This window comes from Neophocaena asiaeorientalis, unplaced genomic scaffold (genome assembly GCF_003031525.2).
Source record: "Neophocaena asiaeorientalis asiaeorientalis breed wild unplaced genomic scaffold, Neophocaena_asiaeorientalis_V1.1 scaffold309, whole genome shotgun sequence".
Lineage (NCBI taxonomy): Eukaryota > Metazoa > Chordata > Mammalia > Artiodactyla > Phocoenidae > Neophocaena > Neophocaena asiaeorientalis.
In genome coordinates, this window is record NW_020173199.1 from 310,331 (window position 1) to 337,759 (window position 27,429).

General features: G+C 39.5%; 1 protein-coding gene across 2 annotated transcripts in view; it reads left to right on the plus strand.

Moving 5' to 3' along the window:
* The window catches only part of SEC24D (SEC24 homolog D, COPII component), a 109,925-nt gene that overhangs the window by 59,799 nt on the left and 22,697 nt on the right, over window positions 1–27,429 (plus strand). For both annotated transcript variants that reach the window (XM_024744703.1, XM_024744704.1), the window contains exons 9-13: window positions 7,038–7,176; window positions 10,640–10,755; window positions 19,140–19,264; window positions 23,848–24,039; window positions 24,993–25,086. In XM_024744703.1, coding sequence (XP_024600471.1) covers window positions 7,038–7,176; window positions 10,640–10,755; window positions 19,140–19,264; window positions 23,848–24,039; window positions 24,993–25,086 — 666 coding nt within the window. The remainder of the gene's footprint in view (window positions 1–7,037; window positions 7,177–10,639; window positions 10,756–19,139; window positions 19,265–23,847; window positions 24,040–24,992; window positions 25,087–27,429) is intronic.

Consider the following 27,429-nt stretch of genomic DNA (forward strand, 5'->3'; position numbering starts at 1 on the left):
GGTATTGTGCCACAGGAGACACGCGATAAAACAAATGGTAGACATGTGAGGCGTGGGTCTGAGAATTTAGCAGTGATGCTGAAAAGTAAAGCATTGTGATGAGTGCTGTTGGGCGCAAGGTCATATGGTAACACACAGCTGAAATGCCTAAGCCAGTCCTGAGGGGCCAGATTGAGACTTGGTCCCAGTTTAGACAAGGTCACTGACAACAAGTCAGGAGGAGGGAGGGATACCCCTTCTGTTGTAGCAGGAGGGAGAAAGGAAGACCTTAGGTAGGTGCTGGTAAATCCGTGGGGAAAAGTCAAGGGAGTTCCTCTCTGAGGTTTTTTGTTTTTCCTTAAGAGCAACGCGGCAGGGTTACCTGTTAAGGGCGGTGGGAGGAAAGCTTATTTGAAGGATAAAATGGAGTTAAAAAGATATAAAATAGCTCCTGTAGAGAAAGAGAGAGAGAAATGGCAGGAGACACTTCATGGGTACCAGGGACCACCAAGGGCTTGGTTCAAGTCACAGACCGTGTGTGATGGCAGCTTTCTCTGAAACTATGTGCTTTTTCTACAGAAGCGAGCTGCAAGCTGTTTCTGAATGTTTCACACAGAAAATGAATGGGGATTCAAGCTATAGCTCTGCAGTTTATTGGACAAGTCACTGCCCCTCACATGTCCATTCCCTTCTGAACAGCATGGATGATAATTCCCACTGCCAGGGTTGTCAGCATCTCAACATCACGATTAGATTTTATATACATGAAAGCATTTTAAACTATTGAATATAAATCATACAGATGACAGTTATGATCTTTCATATATTATAAATTTGAATCAGTAACATTTTCCAGGATTTTTCAATGCTGGATAGACCAAAACAAAAAATAAAAACACCCCCCCCAAACCAAAAAAGACCAATTTCCAAATAAAATACATGTTCAAATCCAATATAAGCTCTAGATATAGTTATAATAAGAATAAACAGACTTAACAGGGATTTCCTTGGCAGTCCAGTGGTTAGGACTTCACCTTCCAATGCAGGGGGTACAGGTTCGATTCCTAATTGGGGAGCTAAGATCCCACATGCCTCACAGCCAAAAAGCCAAAACATAAAAACAGAAGCAGTACTGTAACAAATTCAATAAAGACTTAAAAGAAATAAAAATAGATTTAACAGCATTGTTGAAGAGGAAAAAGTTGAAAATAATCTCTCAAGTGCCACAAATACCAAAACTAGCAAGAGGTTAATTTTCTGGAAATATGAAAATGCCAAGTTTTAGGGCCAACTGAAAACATCTTTTAAAAGTCTAAATAATTTTCCTAATTATTACAGTACATTGAGTATTTTATTATCAGGTTCGGTTTCTTTTTAAAGGTTGCATAACGTGGTTTTTAAAAGGCATTCAGAAAATATTATTCTTTCATGCCATACTTGTTATTTTAAAGAGTCCGACAAAATAGAACTGCTGTTGAGAAAACGTGTGTACAATAAACAGCCTACTGTCCTGTACTTTTTCTGCCCACGTAGGCTGACTGAATGTCATACATGGTGAAGACAAAAATAGAAAACACACACAAGCTGCTTCTCATTTCTCTTTCCTATGGAAATATCTTTAATAAGTGCAGTTGATACAGACTCTCTTTTCATTTTCGCTGCTGGGCGTAATCCTCTGGGAATCCGACTCTGCTTGTCCTCCAGCGTGCCTAACAGTCTGAATGTTTAACATTTTTAGAGGGTAGTTGTTTGTCACAGGTTCTGGATTATCTTTTCACATACCATTTTCATGCTTCTACTTATACCCCCTGATTAATCCAAATTACCAACTGACCTCTCTTGAGACAGATCCAAAAAATAAGATGCACTCCAGTTCCAAAGAAGTAGCTGTGTGCCAGAATCACATTTGACACAAAACCTTTGCTGACCATTGTAAAGATCAAATCTATTGGGGAATATAATCTGATGTTGAATACGATCCTTTATCGAGCTGGAGGACCGTGTCACATTTTGGCAGGTCTTCTTGCTGTAAATCTTCTGATCTGATTTAGGAACCACTGTAGGCAAAAATGTCTCTCCCATTACTAGTAATTATTTAGCTGAGATATTTCCTTCAGGCACTTAGTAAAGTAGAATATTGGTCATGTGGGAACAACTATATAATCCCAGGGCACTGATTACTTTCCTGGAGACGTCTAACGCAGGAAATAGAAGGAGAGGAAAAAAAGGAAGAGAAGTATACATTGAAAATGGGAAATGTGTATATTTTCAAAATCAGTAAACAAGTGTTAGAAGACAGGGGAAAGTAGGTGGTTAAAGTGTGAGCATGTGTGTGCGTGCGTTAGAACTTAGGTGAACCCTCGTCCTGAAAAAATGAGGTGAACAGTGGAGCAATGGAAGAAGAAAGAGGAGAGGGGGACGGTTTTCACCCAGGAATATCCTGGAGATAGGCAGGAATACCTTCCCAAGCCAGGGTGTCCCTGAAATCTCCGATTTGGCCACTCTGTCTCCTCTCTCCCCTCAGCCACACTGTTGCCTGTGATTTGATGTTCCAACAGGAAGAAAATCATTTCTCCATCACAGTGCACTGCTGAGCACCATGATGCAAGCCTCCTTGTCTTTGCTTTGTTATTTTGCACCTCGAGTGCGAACGCAGAGAGCGGGGGCTGGGCGCTGGCAGCAGGAGCGCTGGCTTCCTCACCTCCCAGGCTGCTGTCGGCGGCCTACTGTGCCTGCTGTGCTCGGGGCTGCCTATCCCATCACTGTGTCCGTTTTCCTCCATGCAGACAAGGAAAAGTTGGAAGAGGATTAGAAACTTTTAAAATAAGTTTTTCTTGGCTATTATCTTCAGTTAATTTGGCACACTCTGTAATTTCTATGTCATTCATGCTTAAAATAGCCTGTATTTCATGTTTAATCACGTTTTGTTTCACCCACAATATTTTTTAACCATTATCAGAGGATTTTTCAAGAAAAGTATAAGTTTCTTCATTTTGTGATGGTAATAACTGATGTCAGTCAGGTCAATGTTATTATAGTTATATAAAATGAATGTAGCATAATTGAATATTTTATTACCTACTGAGGAAATTAGAGTTTTAATTTTTAGTTGTACAGTGCCACCTAGTGGATCTGTGCTATAAGAACACCTTCATATTTTCTTCAGCTTTCCAGATTTAGTATAATCAGCTTGTAATATTTAGCTGCCTTCTGTTATTCATCACTTTGCTAGGACAAAGACTATATAGCAAGACTTGGGTATTCAGACTTTTCTTAGCTATAGAGATGCCAAAACAAAAATACAGAGGCTATAAACTTTACCAGAATTCTTCATGTTGGATCTTTCTAGGTTGTGCTTCATTTCTGTTTTTGTTTTGGATTACAATCTGTGAATGGTTTAGCGGTACTTTTTATTAATGATGATTTCGCAACTATTCTTTCTACTCTGGCCTTGCTCTTTTAATCGCATGTTTGCCTGCTTGTTTGTTTAATGTCTTTCTATCCCGCTGGACTGTATGCCCCACCAAGGCACACAGCATACCCAGCACCGAATGCACAGATGTTAAAGAGAATGGCAGTAATACTTAGACAACTGGTAATATGTAAATACAGGAAAACTTTAAAAATTGTATTAGTAGTGCCGAGGAGTTGTTGATTGATACATTTTGTTATCTACTCCTTTTACGCGGAATAATAACCAAAAGTTTTACCACTGAACCTAATTTCTCAATGAATTATATTCTTCCTTGTTCTCCAGAATCGACCATGGTGTTACATATGCACAAAAGAGAGATACATTTTATTCAATTAAAGCATCTTAATTAAAACTACTACCAATAAAGTATTTGGCATAACCCTGGTAGTCCCAAAATACAAGCCAAAGATTCAAATATTATTCTCCTCCCTCTTCTTTCCCCAGCATCCCCATCACTTACATGTTATATAAACTCATGCCACACAGGACCAGAGCCAAGAATAGGCAGATGAAGGTTTTAGAGCAAGGCTCTCCATCCTTTTACTTTTTCCATTTAAGAGAAGCACAGAAAAGAAAGAGCAGGCAGGAATATACCAGAGGCCAAAAGATTAAAACACACTTATAAACAAAATTGCAAAGTGTGAAAATAGCTCCGAGGTAAGTATAATATAATGCCCTTGGTAAGAAGAAGAAAAAAAACGTAGGCAACTTTTTGGAAAGTAATGTGATTTTTTTTTTTTAAAGCCGTATCTACACTGAAGTTGAACTCAGAAGAAAAGTGAGATTAGCTATTTAAGAGCTCATGCACGCTACTGTAGAGCAGATAACAGACGTCTGGAGACAGCAAAGAAAAATCTCTGATGGCCTTCAGCATAGCCTAAGAGAGATGAAACAAGACAGCGTAATTTGGAAACCCTTGTCCTGTTGCCCAAAAAGAAAATGCAAACAGTTAAAAAGCTTTTAACATTCTTTACTGTCACCTCAGTTGTCTGAGAACCTTCCTTACCTATCCATCATCCAGTTTCCAGAAGAGTGAAAATAGAAAAAATGCAGGCGTATTTCACAGCCTCGATACAGTCATTACTGGACTCCAGTTTGTTACTAGACATTCTTTTCCGTTCTGCAAGTTTGAATCTGCCAGGACTGGAATGCTTAGGTGGTAGCTGCCGACAATTTCACAGTCATTTTAGGCTGGGCCTGTCTTTCAGTAAATCATATCAGTAAAAATAAGGTTAATTTTCCTTCCATTACCTCTGCTTTGTCTAGCAAATAATTGCATCAGATTTTGTTTCTAAAGTGTCTCAGGGAATTAATTATAGCCTTTGAACTCTTTGAAAATAAAAGGATGAGAGAAGTAAACTTGGCTGGAGTTCATGCACATTGCACGCTTTAACCCTAGTTTAACTCTCTTGAAATCATCTCCTCAGCTGCGAGGTTGAAGCTGTAGAACAGAGCAGCAACCAAAGTCATGACCGATGACTGGATTTCTGACCCAGAAAAAGCTACCTTATTGTTACATTTTTTGTTGTCTTTCACTTCTTATTCTGATTCTCTGTTCACTGTCCTAAGAATCTCTTGTCGGTACCAGTATCTTTCTGTTTGCTTCCCTTTTGTCCCCTCAGGTTATTTCTTATTATTACCAGTTGAAGAAGATACACAGTCATCACTTTATGCTTTTCAAACAAAAAATTTATATTATAAAAGTATTGCATATGTCAATATTTGAATATATATATGTATTTAAATCAAACTCCTAGAATGGCTTTAAGATCTGCTCTACCTGTCAACTTTTGTAACCATCAGATACTATCAAAAGCTCCAGCAAGGTAGATTCCCTGTCTTCTAGATCATTTTTTGCAGTAACATTTTACAGTAACAAGGTAGCTAATTTGAAAGTTTATATAAATAAATGCCTTTAGAAACTCAAGCCTATCTCACACTTATCAGACTATAACTGTCCTATTAAATATACACTCTCTCCTGAGCTGAGTGGTTTGGAGGAAAGGCTGTTCAGTACAGATGTGGTAACAACAGTTAGTTATGCCAGGCTTAGTAGTCTGTCCTGCACATGGCTTCCTCATTTAATCCTGTCACAACCCTGTCCATGGGACACCAGAGCTACGCCATGTGTACAGATCAGAAGAGACCAGAAATAAGAAAGTCCAGTCCATCTTCTGGCTTCCTTGAGGCAAGAGATGGGGGAGAGGGCAGTGCAGAGGGAGTGATTCTGAATGTATTTTTTTTTTATCCTTTTCCTGATTCTTTTATGTATTCTACTATCTATGTTTTCCTACTCTTGAGATCTCACAACTCATTTCTGAAACCTCAGCAATGGATTAGTTTTAACACTGAACGTCTGGGCAGCGACCGACAGTAGATCTCTCTCTCTTATTTCTTTTTTTTTCCCCCAAGAAAATGGCAGAAAATGGCCTTATGACCCCACTTCATCGACACCTTCCTCCTGCTCTTCAAGTCTCCATGAAACAGCAGTCTGCTTTATTTACATTTTTTTCTTTAAAGAAAAACTTGGTTGATGTGCCAAACCCTGTAATTGTCAAGCTTTTCCAGAAATGTTATCTTTAAGGAGATTTATAAAAGCAAAAAGAATCTATGTGGTTTTATTCTGAAAGCTGGAAGTGTTGAGGAACAAGGCAGACTTCTAATGCTGAGTTTTTTCACTTTCAAGCTGTAAAAAGATGTGTTTCTATGCATGTTTGTGAGGAAGGAGCAATTGAAATATTTATTTTGTTGTTCTGGCAAAGCATGACCAGCCACGTTGAAAGTACTTCATGAGGCGTTTTGTCCTGGGATTAAAGAAACAGAAAAGGCAGAATCAGCCTCCTTGCCTAAATAAGTGAACATTATTGCATATTTCTTCAGAGAGTTGCATTTTTGAAGAAACATTTTATATACTGTGATGGAATTAGCTAAGTGGCATACCACTATGCAAACTAGAGCTTTTATTTGTTTGTTTATTTATTTATAAATATTTTGGGTGCTCTTTGTGACATGTGGGATCTTAGTTCCCTGACCAGGGATCAAACCCTCGCCCCCTGCAGTGGAAGCACAGAGTTTTAACTGCTGGACCCCCAAGGAAGTCCTGCTCTGTTTTTTTTTTTTTTTTTTTTTTTTTTTTTTTTTTTTCTTTCAAACCAGAGCTTTTAAAATCAGACCCAGTTCCTCCTTCTTTATTTATAGCTAATGAACAAACTTAGCAAAATATGTGATACACGGTGTCCGGGACGTTTCCAGCATAAGCTTTATTAACTGTTACTACCATCATGGTATTTTTTCTCTGTCTTCACACACGTGGGTAAATACACATATACATAAATGTACACATATGCTTATTAATTACATGTACATTTAAATTAATTTTTGTTTGGGTAGTGCCTTGAGTTCCACAAGGTACCAAGAGAGGCAACCTTACTCCCCGGGTGAACACTAAGAGTTGTGTTCCTTAATGAGTCCAGAGTTTTCAAATTACAATTAATACGTAGGACTTCTGAAATAACCTTGGTTATTTAGAATAACCTAGAAATCCTGTACCCACATGTCTCTTACTTGTGCTTGCTTCCTGTAGACGCCCCTCTACTTGGTAAATCACGGGGAGACTGGACCAGTCAGATGCAACAGGTGCAAAGCCTACATGTGCCCATTCATGCAGTTCATTGAAGGAGGAAGGAGGTACCAGTGTGGATTTTGCAGCTGCGTGAATGATGGTAAGTGGCGCCAGCACGTGCCCTCAGGGAAAGTTCTGTAGTAAACGGAACATATGGTACTTCTTGGCTTAGGAAAAAATGTATGTCTGTTAAGGCTCTTAGTTAGACCTGAGCTTTTCCTAAACACCCTCAAGAATAACTCAAAGGAATGATGAGACAGGGAACAATCTCTGAGGTTTATCTTCTGTAAACATAAGAGGTAAAATTTCATTTTGCCTCCAACTGAGGCTTTGTGGAAAGGAATTGAGAAATTAAGTTACTTCCCTATTTTTGAGTTTTATAAGAAACATAGCAACTTCCCTGTGAGACTCACGCATTTATATGAGAGTAGGAGGGGCTTGGATATGATGTCCTAAGCTGAGGGTGTTCTGGTTGGCTTCCCTTCAGGGAAATTACACAGAACTGTCTTTTATCTACGTTTACAGATGATAAACTTGAGAGATTGTTCCATCTTTCACCATTCCTCCGAATTATTCTTGAATAAGTTCATCAGTATTTAGGAAAAGCTCAGGTATAGCTAAGGGCTTTAACACATATATGGGTTTTTTCCTCCAATATGAATGTCAGACTGTTTAAAAAAGAAAAAAAACTTTATTATGAAGGGCTTTCCCAGATTCACTGTATTTTCAATTTCATCCTGGTATGAATTCATAGATATTGAAAAAAACTGCAAGCTTGCCAAAAGTGTTTACATTCATTATATCTATAACATGTCTCTCTTTTTAATTCTTTGGTGTCAAATGAAGCACATTCTCAGGCTGAGAACATTCCCGGATTCGTTTACATTTGTAGAGTTTTTCTAGAACCACATGATTATGAGAGCATGAGTCTTTTATGTGTTTTCCTCTGTTTCTTACCTTTGTAGACATCCTTCCCTCCAGGGCACTAGATCTGAGGAACGTACAGCACTCTGCCCAGGAGCCTGTGGCTGCTGGCTGCTCCTTGATGAAAAGGGAGCTCAGGCAGTTTTCTGCCTGTGTCACGGCGTTCTTGGCCCCTTGGTTCCTGTGTGTGCTCTGGTGGGAGAGCAATGCTGGTCTCCTTGTTTACCCGCCCCCTTATCACAGTCCATGGCTTTGCCCAACTCCCAGTGCCAGAGACTGACATGGTGAGGCTTACTCACAAAGACCTTTAAAAATGCCTTGCTGTGGGGTGGATTCACTGGTTTCCAGCCTCATCTCAAAGACTGGGTCGTGGTCCTCTTGGGAGGTCTGTTTCCTTGCTCCACCTGTGGCACCTACTCAGTGCAAATTGGATACACTAGTGAGACCAGACCTTGTTCGTTCTCCACCCTTACTTTTCTTTCTAAGGAAGATCTTACTCCATCTCTCATCCTGGATGAAATCTACAACCAAATCCTTGGCTGTCACACAATCTTGGGACCTGGATTTCAGGAACCCTGTGACCGTGCACTTCCTGGGGCTTTAGTTTTGGAGGAAAAAAGTCACGAGACGGCAGAGGCCTCTCCTGAAGCATTTTGATAAATGCCTCCACCAAGGTCACCAGATTTCCACTGTCTTCACTCAAGCCTTCAACCTTCTTAGCAAGTTGATCAGAAATTTGTTCAGCATCTATCCACTTGGAGCATCTAGGATCTTCAATTTGGGGTGACCCTCTGGCTTAATGCCCAAAGTGTCAGCTCAGAACCTTAAAAGGCCCTGCCACTTCCTAGTAGAGAAAAACCACACAGAGTTCCTGTGTTTCTACACAGTAAATTCCCCTCCCTTGATATCCATGCCTAGGAAGCCGCCATGTTCATTTTCTCCAATATTAGTTCCTGCAAGAAAGCCAGACTCCCTTAGATTGACACAGATGCCTGCATTCGTCATTTAGGTTGAAAGAAGACAGAGGTTTGTTGGAGTTAGAAAGAACCCATCGGGCTTGGTCACAGGGCTCCACTCTGTTTCCCTTCGAAGTGTCCAGAGATTACACAGTGGGAAGCACATGAGGCCAAAAGACATGCTGGAAGACGAGTATCGTGTGGCTGTGCGTGATACTTGTGATACTCGTGGTACTCGATACTCGTGATACTCGTGGTACTCGTGGTACTCGTGATACTCGGGGGAGACTTGAATTCTGGTTTATAAAACATGGCAGATAATATTAAATGCTAAAATTAAATTGAGTTGATTTGATTGATTCCCCCTAAAATTAATTGATTTTAAGGGGGAATTTTTTCACATCTTACATGCAGATGTGTGAAAATAAATTACAGGAGCTGTAGAAAGTACCACCCATACATCCTGGAACAGCCAGTGCAGCGTCCTCCATTGCATCTAAATGTAATAAAGTAGCAGTTTAAGGCCCCCATTGCTTTCTTAGCTCAGTCAAGACCAACAGTTTCCCACTTCCATAATCTTTTCAAGACATTGAATTTTCCTAATTCAGAGATCCATATGTACATATGAATCTTATAAAACTTGTTTAAAAAGAAATGGCCATGATATGGTAAGAAAATAGAAAAAAAAATCAAGCCTTGGTGATTATTTTCTTAAGGCAAAACTAAGAAAACAGTCCTATTATAACCCATGTGTTAGTTCACAACTGAAAATAAAGAATACTGAGTTATTGGTTTTAAAACAGGTCATTACTTCTGTGGTTTTACAAATGAAAATGTTGTTCCTTACGAAACACTTAAAACCAGAGCATTACTGCTTATTCTAAATACTTCTATTGTCAGTGGTTTAACAGCCAGCTGTATTAATCTCAAGGCAACAGGAGTTCATTTTCACAGAGATACCAGGCCATATTTGTCCAAGTGTTCGGTGTGTGACTCATAAGTGTTCCTATGCTATTGGATGACTTCCAGCGCTTTGCCAGAACTAACCTTCTTAGACATTGGAATCAAATTAAGAGTTCCTCAGCTGAGATCTTAGTGGTGTATTCTTTCCCAAATACAGTAATCCTTTCCACTCTGAAGCCCAAACATTAAAGATTACCATGCAAACTACCCATGGCTGAAGACATCTCTTAATGAAAGGGTAATAAACATTATTGTTAATAATATGGTCCAAATAAGAAGATAGTAAACCAGTCTTTCTTTTCTCTGTGTGTGTAGACTTCTGTTTCTAATATTCTGAGGAAAATTCTGGACCAATTACCTGCTTATTGTTAAATAGTTAGAAAAGTCAAAATTCCTTTTAAAAGAGGTAATTAAATAGGGACAATTAAATTTTGGTTGTGACAATTTTAAAACGCCAGTACTTGTATCCACTATTTCTCTGTAACGATCCAAGTCATTAATGATTCTTTGTCATCAATAATTTGCAGAAGGGTCAAGAAGATATTTTAGAAAACCCTTATTCTTTCTAAGACATGCTTTTTAGTAGTGGATATTTAGAATATACTAAAATATTTTTTTTCTCATACTAACTCCTTTCTTCCCATAATAAATTTTGAGAACTTACTAAATTGTCTGTGTTGTAAAAATAAAAGATTTCCTTTCCTATTTTGTTTTTATTAGTTCCACCATTCTATTTCCAACATCTGGACCACATCGGAAGAAGACTGGACCACTATGAGAAGCCAGAACTATCTCTAGGATCATATGAATATGTTGCTACTTTGGATTACTGCAGAGTAAGTGTTCCCAGGACTTCAAGTGTTTATATATGGATGTCAGATACAAGTGAATTACTTTTATATGTCATGAACTGACCTTTGATTCACAGACAAAGCATTCGGGTGGTGCCACAGGGATGTAGAAATGTGTTAAGACACAGATCAATCCTCCTAGGCTGTTAACATGATTAAGTAGCCAGACCATCCACTGCAGTGATCATCTTTAAAAACTAAAAAATGGTGGCAGAAAGAAAAAATAGGGACTTCCCTGGTGGTGCAGTGGTTGGGAGTACACCTGCCAACGGAAGGGACATGGGTTCGAGCCCTGGTCCAGGAAGATCCCACATGCCGTGGAGCAACTGAGCTTGTGCGCCACAACTACTGAGCCTGCGCTCTAGAGCCCGCGAGCTGCAACTATGGAAGCACGTGTGCACTAGGGCCCATGTGCTGCAACTACTGAGCCCACGTGCCACAACTACTGAAGCCTGTGCACCTAGAGCCCATGCTTCACAGCAAGAGAAGCCACTGCAGTGAGAAACCCACGCACCGCAACGAAGAGTAGCTCCTGCTCACCGCTGCTAGAGAAAGCCCGTGCACAGCAATGAAGACCCAACACAGCCAAAAAATATATATATAATAATGATAATTTCATTTGTATGTCCCTTTCAGATAGAATGTGATGCTAGGTTCTTTTTCTTTCTTTCTTTCTTTTTTTAAGTTTTTTTTGTTGTGGACCATTTTTTTATAAAATAAATTTATTCATTCATTTATTTTTGGTTGCGTTGGGTCTTCGTTCCTGTGCACGGGCTTTCTCTAGTTGCAGTGAGTGGGGGCTACTCTTCGTTGCGGTGTGCGGGCTTCTCATTGCAGTGGCTTCTCTTGTTGTGGAGCACGGGCTCTAGGAGCGCGGGCTTCAGTAGTTGTGGCCCACGGGCCCTAGAGCGCAGGCTCAGTAGTTGTGGCGCACAGGCTTAGTTGCTCCATGGCATGTGGGATCTTCCTGGACCAGGGCTTGAACCTGTTTCCCCTGCATTGGCAGGCAGATTCCCAACCACTGTGCCACCAGGGAAGTCCCTTGATGTGGACCATTTTTAAAGTCTTTATTGAATTTGTTACAGTATTGCTTCTGTTTTATGTTTTTTGGTTTTTTTGGATGCGAGGCACGTGGGATCGTAACTCCCCGACCAGGGATTGAACCCACACCCCCTGCATCGGAAGGCCAAGTCTTAACCACCGGATTGCCAGGGAAGTCCCTCTGCTAGGTTCTTAATGCAGCAGTTTCATATAGTGCCTCTGCCTTATTTGTTCTGTCAATCATCTCAGAAAAATTTCCCTTCCAAGGCAGAAGCTCAGCTGATACGGTCAGTAAGACTATTGACGTGTTTCTGTAGCTCCTTCTCCACTCCAGCTGTCATCGCAGTGATTTAGGCTCTCAGAGTCTCCCTGAGACTGTTTCAGCAGCCTGGGATCCTGGCCTCTGGTTTCCTTGCTTTAAAACGTAACCATGAGACTCCCCCCACTACCTTAATCTAAAAAACTAAATTCAAAAATTTAAGTTTCTTTATAAGACCGTTAGCTACCACCTTAGCTACGTCTTCAATTGTAGAACATTCTGGTTCATGTACTCTGAACACATCACTCCCCTGTACAGCTCCATGCTTTTATCTAAGATGCTTTTTTGACCCAACTACCTTTCCATCGTCCTGTTACATCTATACATACCCCACCTGGCAAACTCCTACTTATTCTCTAATCCCTGGCTGGAATTTTATGTCAGTGTGTGAATGTGTACACACCTTTCTCTGACTTCATCGTGGTTGCTATTTACTAAATCTTCTGATTTTTTCCCCCATATAATTTGGTCCATATGTCTGTTTTAGCAGTTATCCCCATAGAATTTAAATCTTCCTATATTTTCCCTCTTCCTAGATTCTGATATCCTTGGGGACGAGAATCTTGTCCTAGCTGTCTTTACAGCATCTATCATAGTGCCTGCCACAGCATAGGCAGCTGATCAATGCATGTGGATGAATGAATGAGCGAGTGAATGAGTGAATGAATTTGCAGGTGGGTCGCTATTCCCAGGGCTGGCTGTTTCCCTTCTCCAGCGTCATCGTGATAGTGACATCATTAGGGATACCTTGAATATCTTTCAAATTCTTCAGTGATTTGAAAATATCTTCGTGAGTATTGGTTCAGATTTCAGCTTGTATCTGAAGTACCTGTGTAGACTTGAAGAAACAATCATTCTGACTTACTTCCTTTTCCACAAATGAATGCCTCCTAGTGCCCAGTCCTCAGAAAATAGCCTCTGACCCACAGATTTCTTTCCTAGATATTTGCTAGGGGACCAGTCCATGTTGTATTGAATATAAATTACAAAGAACATTATTCCTAACTAGTTTTTTCAACTGAGTGGGTTTTAAAATGTTTTCCAATTAACATACGTTTTGCATTTATTTTAGTATTTTGTATGAGTTTTTCAACTAGTTATTAAAGAAGAATTAACACTTTATTAGTTTTAACTGTAACATTTGAACATACTTTGGGAAACATAAGAACATTTTTGGTACAAATGATTTATTTCAGGCACAGAAAAAAACAAAACAACAAAAAGATGTCCTAAAATGCCAGTTACTTTTGGACAGTTTATTTGTCCTTTACTGTTGTGGACTGAAGGAGAATGGTCAGGCAGAACATAAACATCTGAAGTTCTAGTTAAATGTAATGAAGCCGTTGTATCTAGTTCTAGTTAAATGTAATGAAGCCGTTGTATCTAGTTCTAGTTAAATGTAATGAAGCCATTGTATCTAGTTCTAGTTAAATGTAATGAAGCCGTTGTATCTAGTGATGGAAACTTTATTCACTCATCTTTGCAACCGTAGTGTAAATCTAACTATGCTCTGACTTTCCAGTTCTCTGCCAAAAAGGCTATATTATCTTGATTTTATGCTGTTCTTAGCAGAAACTTAGGCAGGGAGTCAAATCTATTTCTGGGAACAAAAGTCTCAGTATCTTCAAACTCTTTTATCTGGAAATGTTCCAGATGTCTAATTGATGGGAAAGCTCACAGAGCAGGCAAGGAACCAAATAAAAACTGTACATTTTGAAGAGTTTTTTTGTAAGGTTAATCTTCCTTTTATTATTCCAAATAAGGTTCATAATAAAAGAACTCTTAATATCTTCAAATTTAATTATACCTTAAAATGTAAATGAAGAATAATAATGAATTGCCTTAGGGATTTGGGTGATGAATAAGAGCTTATATAATTGGTATGTGTATTTTTTAATACCATACAAACTTAAAGGAGAATTACAAAATAACATTTTTCCTGTTCATTTTAGATAATCTTAATGCCAATTTTAGATAATAGAATTAACATTCATTAAACATTCACTATGTGTGATGCTCTGTGCTAAGTGCTTTCTATGTATTGTATCATTTAGTTCTCATAGTGACCTCATGTGGTGAGTATCACCATGATGTGGGGAAACTGAGGCTTAGAGAGGTTAAGTACCAACCTCAGGCCATACATATAGAAAATGACCACAGAACCCCTATTTCTCTATCACTATGGATATGTAGGCATGTATTTACAAAATCACCATGGAGTTCCCCTGGAAAAAAAGACCCAGCTCTGTCTAATAACTGACAGTTTTTCACTTAGAAGTTTACAGAAAATATCTATCTACATATAAAGTGTACCTGAAAGGTAAAATCTCATTCCAAGCCAGCCTGCTTTTTTTTCCTAGATAAAAATGTAGTTTCTCCACTTAATTTTAGTTCACTTTGACATTTATTATATGCCTAGCATGTCCAAGGCACTTTGGCTGTGTTTGTGAGTGATAATAAGATGAGCAAGAATATGAACCTGATCTCAAAGTCCTTACCATGCATAGACCTGATAACTAAAGTATATAATTATGATATAAATAATATGATAAATGCTGTAAGAATAGAATAGTCAGAGTGCCATAAGAAAACAGATGAGCAATAATTTATGATTTGGTGAACCAGGTAAGGGTTCTAAGAGTAAGTGACATTTGAGTTGGTTAAACCACGAGCAGAGACGTGGAAACTAAATGGTAAGCAGAAGCAGTTTCTCAGAGGTATTTGCAACTTACTCCAATTTCTTCAGGGGCTATCGGGGGCTTTGTAGATGAGTGATGGGGACCTAGTATAGAGACTAGGATAGTTGGAGCGTATATTCCCCCTTCCCCCAAAGCACATTCAAATTCAAATATTTTTTAAAACACTATGCCAAATGAAATACTTTTCCAGCCAAGGAAATACTTTTCTTGGCCCACACCCACTAGATTGGGACTTGTGGATAGAAAATGTTTTGAAAATGGCAAACACTTAAATTAGTTGGAGGAATGTGTATTGGGGCATAATAGGAAGTAAAGCTGGGAAATTGTTTTGAAACACAGACTATCCTTTTATTGTCCACTAGGCTTGGCATCAGAGCTTTGATCTCTTAGGCTTTTATACGTGTTTGCTAAATGAGTATTATGGGGAGTCTCAAATGCCAGGCCATTGAAGGATTGTACTAATTCAGTAGGCCTTGAGGACAATTAAAGGCAAAGTGGGAGTTGTTTCTATTAATTCATCCATCCATCTACACATTCATTCACTCATCTAACAGTATTGAGGGCTCTCTTGAGCCATGCTCTGTGCTTGGCTCTGGGGACTCAGTAAACTTCCTGTCCTCAGAGGCAGTAGTAGCCTTGGGATCTATCTTGTGCCTTGGATAGTTTATTCTGATAGCAGTCTGTATAATGAGAGGAGGGAGATTGGAGGTAGGGAGGTAGGTATTGGAAGTTATTAATCTCCAAAATTTACAAGCAGCTCATGCAGCTCAATAACAAAAAAACAAACAACCCAATCCAAAAATGGGCAGAAGAATGTAGTAGTCGAAACGAGAAAATGAGGGTAATATAACAATTCCTCAAAAAATTAAAAACTGAATTTCCAAATGATCCAGCAATTCTCCTTCTGGGTATATACTCAAAATAATTGAAAAGAGAGTCTCAAAGAGAGATTTTCACACCCATGTTCATAATAGCATTAGTCACAATAGCCAAAAGGTAGAAGCAACCCAATAGATGGATGAATGGATAAACAAAATGTGGAATATACATACCATGCAATATTATTAAGCCTTAAAAAGGAAGGAAATTCTGACATATGCCACAACACGGATGGATGTTCAGGACGTTATGCTAAGAGAAATAAGCCAATCACATAAACGACAAATACTGTATGATTTTACTTTTATGAAGTACCTAGAGTAGTCCAATTCATAGAGACAGAAAGTAGAAATGTAGAAAGATGGTTCCCAGGGCTGGAGAGGGGGGGAAATGGTAAATGATTGTTTAAAGGGTACAAAGTTTCCGTTTCCGCAGGATAGAGAGAGTTCTAGAAATGGATGGTGGTGACGGTTGCACAACAACGTAAATGTGCTTGAAACCAGTGAACTGCCCACTTAAAAATGGTTAAGATGGTGAATTGTGTTCTGTGTATTTTACCACAGTTGAAAATAGTTTTTAAAAAGGATGAAAATGAGGGTCTGAATTTGGGTACTGGAGCAAGAAGGAGCCGCTGAGGGCTTCACAATTAACTAGGTGTGGATAGCAAGGGGCATGAACAATTCCACAGAGGAGATGAGGCGTCAAGCCCAGAGCATTCTGGATGATCATACTTTCTGTAAGTTCCTTGTAGAATAGGCCAGCATAGTGGGAGAAATGTTGTCTTCACTTCTAAGATTTTGAGTGTAAGGTGCTGGCGGGACCTTGCTGTGGAGGTGTGCTGTGGTTGATGGGAATGCTGGTCGGGAGCTCAGAAGACCCACCATGCGGAGAGAATCTGAGGGGTCACCTACAGAGAGGTGCTGGTTAAAAATGAGCAAATGAGATTCTGTAATGGAGCATGTGGTAAGGAAAGAGAAGAGGGTATCCTTTGGAGAAAGATAACAAAATGAAAAACAGAAGCAGCAGTCAGAAAAGTGGGAGAGGAAATGGCACCACGGTGCCTCGGCAGCTGAAAAAGGGAAAGTGGTCTGCCAGGCCGAAAATTGCAGAGAGAAGAGAGATTGAGGATGAGAGCCGGGTTTTATTTCAGATCACTGTAGTTTTCGGCCAGGAGATCTGTGAGCTTCAAGATGTCACGGCAAACCAGGTTATAGAGTTCATGCGTGCTGAGGTTGGCCGGACAAAGCCAGCTGGATTGAATGGGTAGAGTGATCGATTAAGGCAGCCAGGGATAAAGCCAGTACAGTTGTCTAGGTGCAGGATGACAGACTTCCCGGTGGTTAAGAGTGGGGATGGGGGGCTTCCCTGGTGGCGCAGTGGTTGAGAATCTGCTTGACAATGCAGGGGACACGGGTTCGAGCCCTGGTCTGGGAAGATCCCACATGCCGTGGAGCAACTGGGCCCATGAGCCACAATTACTGAGCCTGCGCGTCAGGAGCCTGTGCTCCGCAACAAGAGAGGCCGCGATAGTGAGAGGCCCGCGCACCGCGATGAAGAGTGGCCCCCACTTGCCACAACTAGAGAAAGCCCTCGCATGGAAACGAAGACCCAACACAGCCATAAAAAAAGAATAAATCAGTGGGACTTGGTGATGGAAAGAAAAGGAATAGTCAAATCTGATTTCATGTTTTCAAGCCTTTGGGTTGACATGTAGTGATGTTATTGATAGAGATATTGGAAGAGAATGTTATTTATAGAGGAGTGATGTATTAGTTTTGCATACACAGAAAACAAGTTACGGTGAAGCATTCTGTAGAAACGTGTAGGTTGGAGATATCAAAAATATTCAGTGGGGAACTGGTGATGCTGCACTTAGGAGAGAATGTAAGAATGGTATGCCACATTTGGATTGGTCACAGGTTTTGGTTTAATTAGTGGAAACGATTGTTACTTTCATTCTATGTAAATCAGCATAAGTGTCTGTTATGAATTAGATTAGGTGGGAATCAGGAATGGTTTGCAATAAAAATCATTGCTCACGGGACTTCCCTGGTGGTGCAGTGGTTAAGAATCCGCCTGCCAGTGCAGGGGACACAGGTTCAAGCCCTGGTCCGGGAAGATCCCACATGCCATGAAGCAACTAAGCCCCTGCGCCACAACTACTGAGCCTGTGCTCTAGAGCCCGCGAGCCACAACTACTGAACCTGCGCACCTAGGGCCCGTGCTCTGCAACAAGAGAAGCCACTGCAATGAGAAGCCCGCGCGCCACAACGAAGAGTAACCCGCACTGGCCGCAACTAGAGAAAGCCCACGTGCGGCAACAAAGACCCAGCACAGCCAAAAATGAATTAATTAATTAATTGATTTTAAAAAATCATTGCTCATGTAGACAGCAACAGAGTTCTTATGGTTCTTCGTTGGTCTGATTTTGGATGTGGCAAAGCAATGAAGTTTTCAGGTTGATAATTTTCAAGTCCTACAATTTTTTTCCTTTTTTCAAATGAAAGACTTTTATTAGAGGAACGTTACATCTAGCCCTATAGTGGACATAGGATGAATTAGTAACTTAATTTGGAGATAGTGTCATCTCATTTTATAATTGTAACAATTAAAATTTAATCTAGAATGTTTTTTTCATTTATCACAAAGATTAGCCTTAATTCTTTACTCTCTAGTGTGAGTCACTAAAGTTGTTTGCCTGTGGTTCTATTTTCTAAATATCTTGTAAGATCCAACTGAAGAATTGCTTCCTAAGAGCTGTTTGAACACCAGCCAGTAAAGGGACCAAAAGCTACAAAACATTTATGTAGCAGCTGCCTTATGTTGTAGTGATTGTTTTAAACAGAGAAAAGGCCCAGTATTCAATTTTTTTTTACCATAAATATGTAAGGAACAGGTACATATTTAATAATACAGCACAATTTTTTAAGTATACAATTATATTTTAGTATTTAATTTCATATCTTTGAAGAGCTTATAAAGGAAGAGAGTTGAAAATGGTGATATCAAGTTAATGAAGTTTTACTTCAGTTTCAAAAACAAACACTAATTATAGTTTTGTACTATTTGGGGCCACAGTTTGCCAGGGTTCCAGACATATTTCTTCCCCTAAGGCAGAGTGTTGTAAGCGAGGTTGCCACAAGACGGTACTCGCCTTTGGGGAATTGTGGTAACAAGGTCTTCTGAGCCTTTCTCTGCTAGCTGTCATAATCCTGTCTAACTCAATAGTGGGACCCAGGTCATAGCCTGGAAAATAAACAGCTTTTATCTTTTTTACAGCATCAGAGACTGTTCCAGAAAATGATTTAATTCCACACGTTATATTAAATGAGATGTCTGATGACCTTAAAGAGTTTCTGGGGGTTTTAATTTGATTATGAAATGTATGTACATTATAATTATATGTGTGTGACTTGTTTGCTTTCTTGTAGAAGAATAAGCCTCCCAACCCACCAGCCTTTATCTTCATGATTGATGTTTCTTATAGTAACATTAAGAATGGACTTGTGAAGCTCATATGTGAAGAACTGAAGACTGTGCTGGAAAAACTTCCGAAGTAAGGGAACTGCCATTCTTTTTGTAACTCATACGATATTGCTGAATTAGTATATTGGCCAGAAAACAAGTGCTGAATGGCCCGTTGGTCTCTTTTGCTAATGGGGACATCGGATAATTGTTTATAATTTATAAACAATTATAAACAGCATCAAACCTTAAAAAATCAGAGTGATCTTTTGTACAAAGCAAAAGAAACACAACTGATAAGAAATAATGCCACGGTAAACAACATTCAAAAAATCCATTCTAGATTATAAGGAGAATCCCAGCAGTGTGGTGGAAAAGGCCTTGGAAGTCTGTTATTCACTTTTCAAAAACATTGATTTTCCAGCAGAAATGGGTAGGTTGCTGGGCGTGGTAGAGGGTTCTAAGGGATGCCAGGAAACTGAACTGTTGTCTCATGGCAGGCCCCGTGGCTTTTTGGCCAAATTCCCTTTTGCCCTTATAGTACCCTGTCTAACCCCTCTGCAGCTTTCCTGCCTCTATGTCCTGTAACTTAAGGGCACAGGGTACATCATTTGTCCTGCTGTTGCAGGGGTCAGCACATAAAAAGAAAGGTGGAAAGGTATATTAGAAAACATGACTATGTTTTATCGTGTATAAACTAGTTGTTTAGGCTGGGAACTAGCTTCTAGTAAGGAGACTTGTGAGCAGGGAGAAAGCTTTCCTTTATGAGCAGATGACATGCTTAAGAAAATAAAAGAGGTTAGAAAAGATTGTCTGTCTGAAACCTAGTGTCTGCACCAGTCTCAGCATCTTCCACCCCTCCCTATGTTCTGAACATAAGCAACCTCTGTTCTGAACGGGGATGCTTTGAGGGGCGAGTTGTCCGCAGCCCCTAGGTCTCCCCAGGTCCTCGGGTGCCCACTCCTCTGTATTTGTTCCACACGTGGCTGGTGCTTGGGTTGCCTGTGAGGCTCAGTTGAGTGAGCTCTGGACCTCCCAGGAGTAGTTTTGTTTGTATCCATGAAGCTGAAGTCATAATATTCTCAAGGATGGTTTGGAAAAGCAGTGGGGATGTTTAAAAAACATTGAGGTGATTTCAAACTGAATTCTACAATGAAGAATGAGCTGGGAGCAAGTTGAAGCTGGGGCAAAAGAAAGGCCTCTGACGCCTGCCGACTATTGTGACTATAGTTTCTGTGACCTCATTCTCAGGGACACTTGACAAGTATGGACTTTCTGCCTAAAATGGCATATTTGATCACAGACCTCCCCCAGGGCTGCTTTAACACTACATCTGAATTTTGAACTTGAGTTGTATGAAAGCAAACTACTCTAATTTCTGGAAGTGGTCTCTCTCTCTCTCTCTCTCTCTCTCTCTTTTCAAACTGGTTCAAATTAGCTTCTCATAACCTATTTTCATAGTCACTTCACCAACCCCTTGTTTCTTTTCAACACACTGATGATATGAAGCTTGTAACCTATTGATACAAGTTATGAAATCACACTGTTAGGTGTCATCATGACCTTTATATCCCATTGGAGCAGAAGTGTGGCTTTGGCAAGAGATGGCGAGTGCGGGGGGAGAATACTGCTGGCCATTCCCCGCCACTTTTCAAGTAACTCTCTTGAAAGTTCTTATTCAAACCAAAATACCTTCTCTTTCTTTATCTTTTAAAACAAATCTGTTTTTTCTTTTCTCCCCTGAAATTTATTTTGGGCTGCGTGTATGTATAACTTTATATTTTCGATGGTAAGATTGCCATCACTTTGATTTACTTCTGTGAACTCAAGCAGTGTTTTTAAAGCATAGTATATAAGTCTTGATTAATATCTAAGGTATGTTCATCTCTCAGCTAATCTTTTGCAAAGGGAAAGCCCATTCCTACTCTTTAACTTTGAATTTGCATCTTTGATATTGCCACGTTGCCAGACTTTTCTGTCTGACTTCTCTGGAACAGGAAAGAAAAGATTTGAAGTGCTTCACTCGTTACTCAGATCAAACTCTCGGACTTTTTTCTGGTTGTTTGTTTTTAATGCTGCTGTAGCTAAGATGTTGAAAATGCTTGATTTTGGAATATTCTGGTTCTTCCAGTTACTAATATCTTCAGTGTTGCTCTGTCAGATTCATTCCATTATAATAATAGGGGCAAATGTTGAGGGAAGGGTCATTGAAAAATGGAACAAAACATGGTCTTTATTAAGATATCCCTTATATAACTTTACAAAATTTGTGTAGAATCAAATGAAGGAGAGACTGAGGTTTTGTTTTCTCGTGGATATGACGTAACAGTGCAGCTATACTGTTGAAAAAGAACATTTTAGGATAGTTCTTTGTTTCTCAAATTTAAAAAGAGTTGTTCCAATGGAAACACTACTACTATTTTGTAATAATGTGAGATGTCCTGATTAGATGTTTATAAAAAATGTTAATTAGATTTTAAGTGAACCCTATGAATCCCAGGATACTCTTTTCCCATCACTAAAAATGTCCAAATCCAATGGGGAATAGCAATCCAGATTCTTCTCTTTAATTTTTCTTTTGTGTCTTTTGCCTTGGTTGACTCCAAATTAACTATTAAAAGGAATAAATCCCCTTCGTGATTTGCTGGGCATTTTTCACCCTATGTAGTAAAAGGTTTACTGGGAAATAGGAGCTTAACCAGTGGTGTGCTGGAAAACTGGCTCTCAAATAAATAAAGCCTTGATTTGTAGTGTTTGCTCATTCCTGTGGTATAAATACTTCCAGCTGGGCTGATTTTAAACTACCAAGGCGACATCACTCCACGGGAGCTGAGAAGGGATACAGACAAATCAGTTTATCACTTTGGTTTCTAACTTGCCCTCTCAGACAGTGTCCCACATCATGACAGTCATCCATCCTCAAGGAGACCTCTGTTCTTCTCCACGTTGTGCTTGACCCTCCAGGAGCAGAGGGTGTAAGCCTTGAGCCCTGCCCTTTATTGGTTTATTGTCAGGGATTCCTGAAATGTTAACTAAAAGGCACTTTCTACCAAGAGCCAAATGTGAATGAGTTGTAGAAATTTAGGAAGAGGAAATAACTTCTGGTTGGTAGCATCAGAGGAGGCTTCACAGAAGGAGGATTTGTGCTTGGCCTTGAAGAGTAAAATTCTAATAAATAGGGAGGGGGAAGGGGAACACGGATACAATATAGTATAGTCGTTGGTTGCATAAAGTCATACAGTTTAGATTATGGAGGGTGTGTGTGTGTGTGTGTGTATGTGTGTCAAGTCTGTGTATGTGTAGCTACAAGGGATAAGGATTCCCATTTCTAAAAATTTTGCAAGAGTCCAAAATGTAAACATTTACCAAGGGATTTTGGGATTATGAGGATCTATTTAAACTGCCCAGCCATTTATCAAGGCCACAATGAAGAGCAAATGTCCTCAGTTAGCAAAGTAAGTAGAGAAGAACTAGAACAGAGTTTAAAGTGAATAGTTTGTCAGCCTGTACTCTGCTGAAACATCAAGGAAATTGGGAAGTCTTTGGTGGGAACTTCGGACACTTCCATTGTCCTTTCTCTTGTACTCAAGTAACTCTTTAGGCTATGTGCAAAATGTAGAAACTGAGCAAACTAGGTTCTTTTTCACAACAGTTGTCCCCGAAGCAGAATAAGTTTTACCGATGTCTAAGGGTCAAAGAAAATGGCTTTCATGTAGCCGCTGAGCACTATGTTATATCCACTGCTGAAAATGAGTAAGAATATCAGTGGTGTCGAGGTGTGTTTTTTTAGCAGGGGGTGTGGAAGGAGGGAGGGGGAGGAGAGACAGAATAAAAACGAGTCTAGACCACTCAATTCTGAATATACTCAGTATAGACTTTAACAGCAATATTCATGCCTTTGTACTCCTTTCAGGAAGATTAAGGCCTTGTCCTGGAATTCCTCAAAAAAATTTTTACTAAAAAAAAAAATTTTTTTTTTTACGTTTTGTTACAGTTTTGGAGATTTTATTGCTTTTATTCTCTAGCCATGACCATCACAAATGGTTACCTAATAAGAATTACATTGATTACACTGTCAATTCGTATATGTGATTTATTTTAGTATTTACACTATATGTTTATATGGTATATAGCTTTCAAAATCTAGCCCATTTTCTATTGAGAGTCTTGAGAATGTGTAAAAAAAAATCACACAGGAGGAGCAAGTCCTTTCTTGATAAAAATAGCTGTCCTGTTTGTAATCTGAATATGCCTTTCTCTTGCTTCAGATATGCCGTTTGTTACTCTGACCTTCTGGTGACTTCTGAGAGCTTTGTTTCTAAAGACTGTAGTAATCCTAGCCTGTTTGTGAGGGGGAAAAAAAAGCACCTTGTAATTGCTATGGTTAGAATAAATAGTAGAAAATATGAGCACATGTTTTCATAATATCTATTTGGTTTTTTACCTAGATTTTTGAGAATTTTTTTTTAAATCAACTTGTTAGTTTTGTAGTATCTCCCATCCCCTACCACTGTGACCCAGTATTATCTATATCCTGTAAATGATAATTAAGACCAAACCTTTACACATGTCTTCTGTATATTTTATAGAATGTGTTCTTACTGAATTTCTCATAGAAGCCACTCTCTCAGGACTTCATGGAAGAACGTCAAACCCTTTTTTCCTCTCTCACAGGGAAGGTCAGGAAGAGACTTCCTCACTTCGAGTAGGTTTCATCACGTACAACAAAGTCCTCCATTTCTTTAACGTAAAGAGCACTTTGGCACGGCCCCAGATGATGGTGGTGACCGACGTCAGCGAGGTCTTTGTTCCTCTGTTGGATGGTTTCCTTGTCAGCTATCAAGAATCCCAATCTGTGATTCACAAGTAAGTATCGAGTGCTTTATAATTTAGATCCTAATCAGTTGTCTGTTTTTTAAAAATTAATCTTTATTGGGGTAGAGTTGGTTTACAACGGTGTGTTAGTTTCTGCCGTACAGCAGAGGGAATCAGTTATACGTATCCCTGTATCCACTCTCTTTTAGATTCTGTTCCCATGTAGGTCATTACAGAGCACTGAGTAGAGGTCCCTGTGCTATGCAGTAGGTCCTTATTAGCTATCTGTTTTATACATAGTAGTGTGTATGTGTCCATCCCAATCTCCAAGTTACCCCTCCCCACCTCTTTCTCCCCTTGGTAACCATAAGTTTGTTTTCTACATCTGTGACCATTTCTGTTTTGTAAATAGGTTCATTTGTACCATTTTTTTAGATTCCACATGCAAGTGATATCATATGATAATCTGTCTTTCTCTTTTTTAATGTTTTGATTCAATCACACATATTTTGTTTTGTCATTAGCAAGGGGGCTTTAACACATGGATTATAAAACTCTGTTATTTGTGTTAGTTCTGTCTCTTTTCATTGCAGACTGGTATCTAAAAGGAGGAATTTTTTTAGTACACATACTCAGCCCTACCAGTCCCTTCTCTTTGCTGGAAGGCAATGCAAGGGAGTTATTTCCTGAGTGTGCATGAGAGTACTTGGTGATGATATAGCCACTGTTCCATAATCTATAGCCTAAGAGATCAGAAATGTAGTAAGTAGAAAAAAAATCTATAGAGTGTGATTTTGTAAATGTTCCAACCAAATCATAAATTTTGGTGCCAAATCATGCCAGGATATCATTCCTTGAGGAATAACCTCTGAAAGTCACCCACAGGTGTTCAGTGTAAAAAAACACCATATGTACTTAGGCCTGAAGTGTTCATGATTTATTTCCTGATGTTTATTACAAATATGCTAAATATTTAAAACCTTTTGCTCATTCATTTCTTGCAGTTTATTGGACCAGATTCCAGAGATGTTTGCAGACTCTAATGAAAATGAGACCGTCTTTGCTCCTGTCATCCAGGCTGGCATGGAAGCACTAAAGGTGAGAAGAAGGCCCTTTTAGTTACTAGTAAATAAATTTTAAAAACACACACACACACAGGAATTTTCATCCATGAAAGATGATACAGCCTTCATTAAAACACGCAGGTTGCTGGAGGCTGTTCAAACTTCCCTACAAATCTCAGGAGGAAACGGCCCAAACCACAGCTTGCTCCCAGCGTTTACATTCCAGCACTGTTAGCATCTGAACACCTGATTTTGTCGGGGTTTCCCGTTTAGCTCCTCCTTTTGGCTTCTATGTGAACTTTATATGATCTATTTTTAAATTATTTCAACAATATCTGAACTACCAGATATGAAAAGAAAAATCTCCATCTCTCTCCTTCCTTGGGATTTTCAAACATGCAAGGGCAAGGTCGTCACATTCAGTGACAGAAGTGAATGCTGCCTGGGGCCTTGCTGAATGCCAGAAGCAGAGTGGGGTTGGCTGACTCTCTGGTTGGGAAGCTGAGCCCAAGGGACTCTGGTCGTTTTCATAGTAATAAAGGCATTAATCTGAGGAAGGCAGAATGGTTGGGAAGTGCTTACTGTTAATCATTATTACCTTAGCACAAGAGTCAAACCACTTTGGCCCAGACAGCTAGTTCCTAAAATTGATTTTTAAATTTTATTATTAAAGTTACATTTGAATTATTTTTTAAGATAAAATGGCTAGCAGTAGTAACAAACAGCAACAACACCCCTACAGAATTAAGTTTATGAAATACTTACACATAAGTTTTATGACCAAACGTTATAGTCTGGGTCCAGCACAGTGATTCTTGCCTGGGTTCTTTGGTGTTCAGAGTATTCACTTATGGGATCAAAGACTCGTAGATATCCCTCAAAAAGCCTCAATACAAGTTAATTTAACATAAAATTAAAGATAAATTTTACATCAGAAAGCGATTTGGAGATGTTAAGTTTCATCCCGTGGAAGCCAGCAGTGATCATTGTTTGGACTACAGAAAGACTTGGGAATTCCTATTTTATTCCACATTGCTAAAGACTAATATCTTCTGTTTCAATTTGAAAGAGTTTTGCAATTGTTGTTGTTCTCTCCTCCAATAAGGTGTCTAGAAATTCATATGTAAGTTTCCTGATACGTGGTAAGTTATACATGATGCTACAAGTCTTTCTACTCTGAGAAGTTAGTACTGGGAGTAACATTGTATTCACGTGCTCATGCCTGAAAGATGAGTGGATATTCATAAGCCAATAAATCATTAGTTAAGACAGTAGAGTGGAAAGAAGAGTGCGGCACGGCTCTTCTTTAGTTGCTAGTAAATAAATTTTAAAGAAGACAGGCACATGCGTGCATGCACGCACACACACACACACACACACACACAGAGGAAGCTTCATCCATGAAAGAATATACAGGCTTCATTAAAACACGCATCCAGAATCCCAGCTCAAACGAATATATCGTTTCTAAAAGGGAGCAAATACTGTCTTGTCACAATGGGTTCCACACTGGCAGTCCACAAGAGGTCTAGAGGCTGCTTAGCAGCCTTGAAAGAAAAAATATATAAAGCACCTTGTGTACATGCATTCCACGTATCTAAAATGTGATATTATGATACATGACTGAAAACCACTGTGTTCTTATTAAGCATGATGTACTTCGAGGTTGCTCAGTACCATAACTGCGCTCTCAGTGTTCTCAGCTGCCTGTCGTTTGCCAGAGGCCAGTGCATTTCAGTCAATCTACTTTCATGTCTTTTGCATGTTATTTTTTGTTATACTTGCAATTTTTAATGTTAGAGTAGCATGTACTTTTACACGGAAGTTTAAAGATGAGAAGAAACTAATATCTAAATATAATCAGAATAACTTTACAAATATCAAAGTAAATAAGTAGCATTATTCTTACAAAGTAGAATGAACTCCCTTTAGAGAAGGTAAAGAACTTTTTTTCTTTTATAAATTTATTTTATTTATTTATTTTTGGCTGCGTTGGGTCCTTGTTGCTGCGCGCGGGCTTTCTCTAGTTGCGGCGAGCGGGGGCTACTCTTTATTGCAGTGTGCAGGCTTCTCATTGCGGTGGCTTCTCTTGTTGTGGAGCACGGGCTCTAGGTGTGCGGGCTTCAGTAGTTGTGTTACACGTGTTCAGTAGTTGTGGCTCGCAGGCTCTAGAGTGCAGGCTCAGTAGTTGTGGCGCACGGGCTTAGTTGCTCCGCGGCATGTGGGATCTTCCCGGACCAGGGCTCAAACCCGTGTCCCCTGCATTGGCAGGCGGATTCTTAACCACTGCGCCACCAGGGAAGTCCCAAGAACTGTCTTTATATGAAGGTAAGAAGCTACCTTTATAAAATGACACTGTTGGACATAATGTTAGTGG